The 8,426-nt window shown below is 33.4% G+C and overlaps 1 protein-coding gene across 1 annotated transcript in view; it reads left to right on the forward strand.

Annotated features, from left to right (window-relative positions):
• The window catches only part of LOC117120360 (aqualysin-1-like), a 13,590-nt gene extending 5,504 nt beyond the window's left edge, over positions 1-8,086 (forward strand). The window contains exons 4-6 of the mRNA XM_033265395.1: positions 2,930-3,117; positions 5,831-6,002; positions 7,410-8,086. Of these exons, the coding sequence (XP_033121286.1) occupies positions 2,930-3,117; positions 5,831-6,002; positions 7,410-7,540 (491 nt within the window). The 3' untranslated portion in view covers positions 7,541-8,086. The remainder of the gene's footprint in view (positions 1-2,929; positions 3,118-5,830; positions 6,003-7,409) is intronic.
• The last annotated feature ends 340 nt before the right edge of the window (positions 8,087-8,426 follow it).

Raw genomic sequence — 8,426 nt, forward strand, 5'->3', positions numbered from 1 at the left:
GTGTATAAGAGACAGCCATATATATATAGACTTTCTCAACTACAACAGTTCTTTTCAGAACTTCAACAATTATGTTATTACTTTGCCATGTATATACATATACAATACTATATATATATATATATATATAAATATGGATATAGATGAGTAAAAATATAATTGAATGTCAAATTTAATCAATTCGAGACAAAGATAACAATAAAACAATTGAGATATACTTTTATGAGCGAAACCAAGGCTTTTTGTTCTCTCAAATTCAATGTTTTATTAAATACTAGAAATTTGATTAAAAATTCATAAACAAAAATTATTACTATGACAAAATTATAATGCATGATGTAATGGTAGTCACATTGTATTTTGTTGCTCGATTTAAAAAAAAAATATTATGAGTTGTGCCCTGGAAAGGCGTAAGGTTCAAGAGGCTTCGACATGAGGACGACTGTAACACCATTTTTTTTTAAAAATTGTACAAATTTTGTATACAATATGTTGTTATAGTAATTATCAAATAATCTGAATTGAATTTTATTAAAAATTCATTGACTAGGACCCACTCCACTCCTTTTGATAAATATCTCATTCTAGGCAGATATTTTAATTTCTCGGCATATCTTTAATAAACTAAACGATATTAAAAAGTAAAAAGTATGCGACATACGAAGTATTTCAACAGCGCATGCTACCGATGATTTTTACCCCGCAAAGCTGATGCTCGTGTAATTGTCGCTGTCCTACCTATCAGGTCCTCAATACGGCCTGTAACTGTGACTTTCCTAACTATCAGGACCTCAATCCTGCAGTTTGGCAAGCCTATTCATGGCTGACGCTGCGTGTCTTAAACTGGGGTATTATACTCCTACAATTTTGGAGTCCGTAAGAGTTCGGCTTTACCCACCAGAACCAGAATGTTGCTACCATAGTAACTAAATACAACAACATTGGTGATTATAAACGGTTTTCTATTGTCTCTATAGGTAACATCAATAACAATAAATATAATAACAACATTAATAACAATAATAACTAGACTTACTATGTCTATTTTAACAACAGAACATAGGGTTTTCCCCACTGCTTTAATGAGAAATTAAGTTGAAATTACAACAAAAAGGAAAGTCTTTAAAAAATATAAAGTTAAAAAAGAAATAGTTTTAGTACTTAAAAAAAATGGGAAAAAAACCCCCAAAAACCAAGTTCACCACGACGTTAGTGAGACTTGAACTATATGGCTGCAATAATAATAGCGAGGTACATCGTGACTCATAACCATTGCGCGCTATATGACCCGACCTTGCATAGGCCAGTGCATTTTCAGTTCATGGCGATGTAATGACTGAAAGCAAAAGTTGTTCATGTATATCACCGTAGTTTTGAGTTTAACCTAGTTGTGACTTGTTTAAGGGCTTTAGAAAACGCAAATTGCGTTTAAATAATTTAACTGTCAAAAAAAAGTATTTTAATGGTCCTCATATCCCTACCCTATTGCGGATCATCACTAAAATTGGATCATTTCTTCATTTCACCATGAAAAACTATTCTGCAAAGTTTCAATTTTCTCCATTTATAACTGAGACGTAAGCAATTTAAATGACCCTCAAATTTACACCCTAATCTGGATCGTCCCCAACACATAATAATTATCTTCCTTGTAACTTGTGTTAAACTTTCCCGAAAGATTCATTCGGATCAGTTGACCCGTTTTTGAAATATCTGGTCTGGGTCGTTTTCCTTAAATGGTCCTCATATCCACACCCTACTCAGAGTCGTCGAAAATTTACTAGACCTTTACAAACTATTATAGAAAGTTTCATTTAGACCCATTGAAAAATTTTTAGAGATATTTAGGTCTGGGTTCTAAAATTTTTTTAATGACACTCAAATTTATACCCTTGACTGAATTTTGTATAATGAACGCATAATACTATCCTTCTTGTAACTTGGTTAAACTTTTCCCGAATGTTCCATTCAGACCAGTTAATCTGTTTTCAAAATATGTGGTCTGGGACGTTTTCTATTCAGTGGTCCTCAGATCTACACCCTATCCCAGTTTTCACAAAAAATAATCATTTCTTTACTCGACCTTGACAAACTGTTATATAAGGTTTAAATTATACCCAATGATTTTTTTAAAAGAGATATTTAGGTATATTTAGGAAATGACCCTCAAAATTACACCCTTCACTGGATCTTCACCAACACAAGAACAATTTCTTCCTTGTAACACTAACTTTCTCGAAAGTTTCATTCAGAGCAACTAACCGGTTTTTGAAATATCCGGTGTAGATTGTTTGCCCTTAAATCACCTTAATTGGTCCTCACACGCACACCCTACCCTAGATTGTCATAGTAAATATTAGGAGGCACATCCTTGATATATTGCCTATGCTTCGGCAAAGCACGGAAAAATTCTAAGCATGGGAAGTGACGAAATTGACGGCCAGAAAAAAAAAGGAAAAATATATACAAGAAAAAAGATAAAAAAATCAGAACAAAAACAATGGCTTTTTTTCAAGTGTTGCTTGGAAAAACCAATAATAATAATAATAATAATAATAATAGTAATTATTATTGTTATTATTATTATTATTATTATTATTATTATTATTATTATTATAGTCATAATAATAATAATAATAAAAATAATATTAATAATAATAATAATATAAGGTGATAGACTCTAAACCGTTAGAGCATGCGAATAACAGGGATAGCGCTGCACAAATATCTCTGGTTGTGAGTTGGAAAGCCGTCCTCTTGAAGGGAGGCCGTCTGTACTAAATCCTGCCTTTCGTACTGTATGTAAAAGAGAAGTTTGCTTTATAATAAATGGAATAACGATAGGCTTACACACATTTATTCACACAACATATAATCAAAAACTACTGTAGTTATCATTATCACAGCATTATGTATTTTTTGTGTCCAGCAATTAATTATATTCTCGCCAATGGGTACGAAGGTAGTGTTGTATCCATGTCTCTTGGATTTCCGACGAGTATCAAAGTGGTTGATGATGCAGTGAAGAAATTGATTAAAAATGGCTTCGTCACAGTAGTCTCAGCTGGAAACAATAATACACATGCTTGTAGCAGGTCACCTAGTAGAGTGATTGAGGTAAGAGTTGCTAATGTTTTTTCCCCCTAATATTAAGATAGCCAATTTAAAAAAACAAGCGTTATGAATATACAGTATAGCAAATAAACAAATTACCATAACCTAGGTTTATGTTAACAGGCTTGAGATACGCCAGGCGTACCTAGTACCTTCGGTCCGACCTGAAACAACTATACAACTTGTATAGTTGTCTTAGCTCCGACGACGGCGTAATTAGCAAGATGTCCACATTGCGCAAAACGCAATATAGCTTATTTATATACGCGAGATATACTGGTTTTGTTTTTTCAGTCATTTAGTTCAGGCTGGTACTCTTTATGTTTGTAACTGAGGATAGAGTAGACAAAAGCTTGGTTCATGTCGAACTTTTATCTAGATATATATCCACTTAACTAGTTAAAAGTTCGACGTGAACCACTCAATTATAGCTAGATAAAGGAATTAAGTCACTTAAATTAAGTGACTTAACTTTACTAGAATAACGGTAAATTAACTTGCTTAACGGTAAAGTCGGCTCGGATTACAAGGACACGATTACGTAACATAGGCATCTAAGTCAGCGTTGTTGTATTGTACCACCATTATCGTCTTCTGGCTGGCAACAACGTACTTTAACAATGCTGACAACAGCATCGAAGTAGTCTCATTAGTCTGGTTTTCAGAAATTATTTGTAATACTATGGGTAAAAACCCAGCAAACGTCCGTTTTACGAATAGTCGATATTACCAATGACCTTTGTCCTTTGCATCATCGACCAAGTAATAACGTTAAAAAGTCCGATTGCGTACGTTTTTCAAAGTGATAATGTATATTTTTCTTAATAATAAAATCAGATTTGTTGTATTTATTTATTGACAATCAATCTTTTCCATTTCTGCTATAATAGTCGCTATTAATTCAATTTCAACGAACTACCACCAACGCCAGTCGTTAAAATGAGCGCACATGTTTACGATGACGAAATAAAAAAGTGTGTGGAAGTCGGCAACTTATTTGACACCACGAAGCTAGATTTTCGCGAAGTGCATGTAAACAACACAATTGAGCGATCTAAAAACTACAAAACAGGACAGAAAGGTTCATAAAGTATACATACGTTTTAATGAAAATTAAAACAATATTTTGTTAAATGGAAGAATGCTAGCTAGCGATTAAAATAATTCGTTTTTTATCGAAGGTAAATGCAGCTAGGGCCTAGAGAATCTACTACTTAGATTGCGATAGAACACGCTGCTGCACTGTAGTGGAAACTCACACCTTCTCTACAATAGTTTACAATTTTTTTGGAACGAATACCACTTGGTACTAGAGGTTCGTAAATTACAGTAGATGTTTTATTAAACAAGCCTTTCCACCGTGTGACGTCGACGGCCTGAATCTGGCTGGCTGTTTATCTGGCTCTAACTTGGCATTGAACGCAAATAGGGGATTATCGTATCATGTTTCAAGACGGGTATATCCAGATAAAGTTCGACGTACGTGAACCAGGCTAAAGGCAGTTGACCGTCGGGTGCATACCGACCTCTCAGCTTGGGATTAGCATTAAGGTTGTTGCATTCTGCGCCCTATAAAGATAAACGTATTTTTATTATTATTGGTTGGTAGGAAGAGCATCAATAATTATGAAGTAATTAAATCAATTATTGTTGCATTCTTGTCTAGTCTTAATGTGTAAATACATTTAAATTTGTATGTAATGTTTTCATAATGCACCACAAGAGTCGCTTTCCGCGAAGTACAGTGCTCTGTAACAGCGGGCGGAATTTTTCAAGGCTATAGATTGTTATGTCCATCAGTGAAATTTTTGAACCAACTTACCGCCGCGGTGATAAATCGTGTGGCGTTTTGAAAACAATGGTATTAAGAAATTATTAGCCTTGATAATTATTTCTTGAATAAATGCAAATTTTCTAGTTGAAATAAACTGTATAGTATCCCCTCCCCTCGATATCGGTCTGGACTGAAAATAATGAAAAAGTACGAATTTTACTTCCCTTAGTGTTATATTTATACACAGGACATATCAAATTTAGATTTTGACATGGATTATTTTGAATGGACAGCCTATTGACAGATACCACTACTGTATATAAAGCAGATGGGTTTAAAAGATTATTCAGCAGCTCGGTTTGTTTATGTTTATGTTAAAAGCGCATGATGGCTGTGGTTTAAATGGACGCTAAATTTTTTGATGTGGATAGATAAACAAAAGAAGAATTATATGCTGAACTGGATGATTCAGAGTCAGACGATTAGGGGTTTTTAATCCCTAACATTTTACAGCTTTATTGCATGCTTGAATTGTACTTTCGACACTTGAGATTTGATTTTTCCCCGACGAACTTGCTGGAAATTCCCCTACAGTGGGGATCTAAGCGGGGGTCCAATGGTTCCCCTTCGACCCCCCGCTGGCGCCGCCCCTGATTGACAGTAAATACTATAATTCAATTTAAAGGTCCGTAAATAAAATTGAGGTCGAGTAAACTCCCTACTCAGAGCACTCTAACATTTTTTTTCTTTCTGTTTAACCATTTGGATATAGTCGCCAAATGATTCTGTCTTTAACCAATTGACTAAAATATTAAAAATCATTTTTGCCAACTTACAATGCCCTAGCCCTAATCTATTCATACCCTGTGTTATTGTAGTTCACATAATGATTGAATTAATAATATCATAAATTTATAAATAAAATCTTTAAAATCAATGCAGGCAATTACTGTCGGGGCAACAGATATAAACGATAAACGAGCGTCATTTTCAAATTATGGATCCGCCGTAGATATTTTCGCACCAGGAGTGGCTATTATATCCCTGGATAATGCAACAAATACCGGAACGAAAATTATGAGTGGTACGTCCATGGCCACACCTCATGTTTCAGGTAAGTCGAATTTGATTCAATTTTATAATAATAGGCCAAATGATAATAATAATAACAATAATAATATAATTCTGGATTTATACAGTGCTCCACATTGTCACTACTTTGAGGCACTCAACAACAACAGAGAAGAAAACAAAAAAAAAATAACAAAAAACAAAAGGTACAAATGTACCAAAAATTATAAAATAGTTTGGGTATTATTATTATTATTATTATTATTATTATTATTATTATTATTATTATTATTATTATTATTATTATTATTATTATTATTATTACAATATTTACGTAATTGTAATCGTTTCAAGGATGCTTCAATTTTTTTTTTCAAATTTTTGACAGCAAAAGTTCGTTTTTATACAATTTTAGTTCCACATTTCCGATGGTATGTACAACATAATTTTGTAAGCATGGGGCTATGTATTTGGTATCAATCTAAAGATTATTCTATATTCTATTGGTCAGTTTTCTATAGATCCCACAATGCGAAATTGAAACATTCCGTCTTTGAAACCAAACTTGGCATAGTTTTTCTTATTTCTGTACAATTTTTATCCATTCTATAGTACCGACAAAGTTTGACAGTAAATGCAAGGTTGTGAGGCCAATGATTTGTAATTTAAAAACATTTGACAACGATAACTTCTAATTATTATGTTTTTATTATTATTATTAAGCTTAAGTAGCTCAGTGTAGAAATAGACCGTCTATCGGCACTGTAGCTGCCTCAACGTAGCAGCTTTAATATGCTGATCAATAAGGACACTGAAACGATTTTACTGGCTTCGGCTGTATCATTTATTCTATCTTTCTTGCCGTCATATCAAGACGTGTCGTAAAATTATGGCAATCAAATAACAACAATCATAATTATTAACATTCAGAAAATAGCAATACAATCATAACACTAAATAATTAAATCATCATTAAATCAAACTTCAGGCTTATGTAGTTATTTATCATATTATTATCAACACTGCTCATCCACAGTATCAACTGAAATTACTAATTTATTATTATAATCGTTTTTATAGGTAAGTCAATGTATTACAAATAATTCCACAGTCGAATGTAGATCCTAGTATAGAGAAATATCATAGTTAACAACAGCAACAGTATTAACATTATCCTGCTGTGCTGCTCAATCAAGCGGAACGGACCCGACTCGAGTGTACGACGACTTTCAGCAAATCATCGATGAAGGAAGTTTCAAACACAATACCTTTAAATGCAATATCATATAAAATAATCAAATTGTTCAACATAGCAATTGTCATGGTGAATATCAATACAATTATGAGTACGAGAAGTATAGTAAAATCATCTTATTTCAAGATATAAAAATATAAAAATTGATACCACTACTAATCAAGATAATATTGTTACATGTATATTACATTACAGGAGTGGCTGCGATATTGAGATCTCGTGGAGTACCTGCTAGTAAAATTCGTCAAAAGATAATTGACCTATCGACTAAAGATGTTGTTAAAGACCCTAATGGATCCCACAACCGTCTGCTCTTCATCGATTAATCATGTCATCTGGATCGAGTAAATCTATTGTGACAACTCCATAGAAACACGAATAATGTGTACAAACACGCTGCCGTATTTTTAATTATCTTAACATAAACATTAATCATATTTTTTAATTTGTCTTTTAAGCCTCTATGTTTCCATTAAGTATAATTATTAATTATACTTAGTTATATCGTCATTAAAAATTTACAGATAAATTGCGAAAGACGAAGAATAAAACATGATAAATTACTTCAGAAAATTGTTACTGATAGTAGTACTTTCTGCGTAGTCTCGAAAAAAACCATTGAACAGTGGCGGATCTAGGAATTCAAAATAGAGGGGCCCAGACAGGGATTTTGACACAGTGGCGTATTTAGGAGGGTGCGCGCGGGGGGAGGGGCGCACTCTCAGTTTCCCCCAGAAATCACGGCCAAGTAGTTAAAAAATCACCTAAAAATCAGATTATTTTGCGAATTAGCATTCCTCAACTAATCATCGATCCCCCACTTCAACTTCGCGCCCCCCATCACCCCCCCCATTTCAAAACTTCTAGATACGCCACTGAGTAGGCCCTCCCCATACGCCACTGTTTTGACAGATGTAGGGTCTATACCTCCTCAGACCCAACATGGATGGGGCTGCAGAGGCGTAAAATTGTACGATTTCGGCAGCTCTGATAGCCAGAAATGGCACCCTCAGATTTGAATATTTTGATTTTTACTTCAGTTTTAAATTATCTAACATGAACAATATAAAATATGCATATTTGGTAGTCATAGTTTTAAAATGAAAGTAATGAAAATTAGTAGGGTTATTCAATTGTTGCAAAATTTATTTGATTTCATTTATTTACCCTTTTATGTATAACTGATTCTATGTTTTGATATGGAACAAAATA

The sequence above is a fragment of the Anneissia japonica genome, unplaced genomic scaffold, assembly GCF_011630105.1.
Source record: "Anneissia japonica isolate Jap-2015-1 unplaced genomic scaffold, ASM1163010v1 scaffold284953_len930413_cov181, whole genome shotgun sequence".
NCBI lineage: Eukaryota > Metazoa > Echinodermata > Crinoidea > Comatulida > Comatulidae > Anneissia > Anneissia japonica.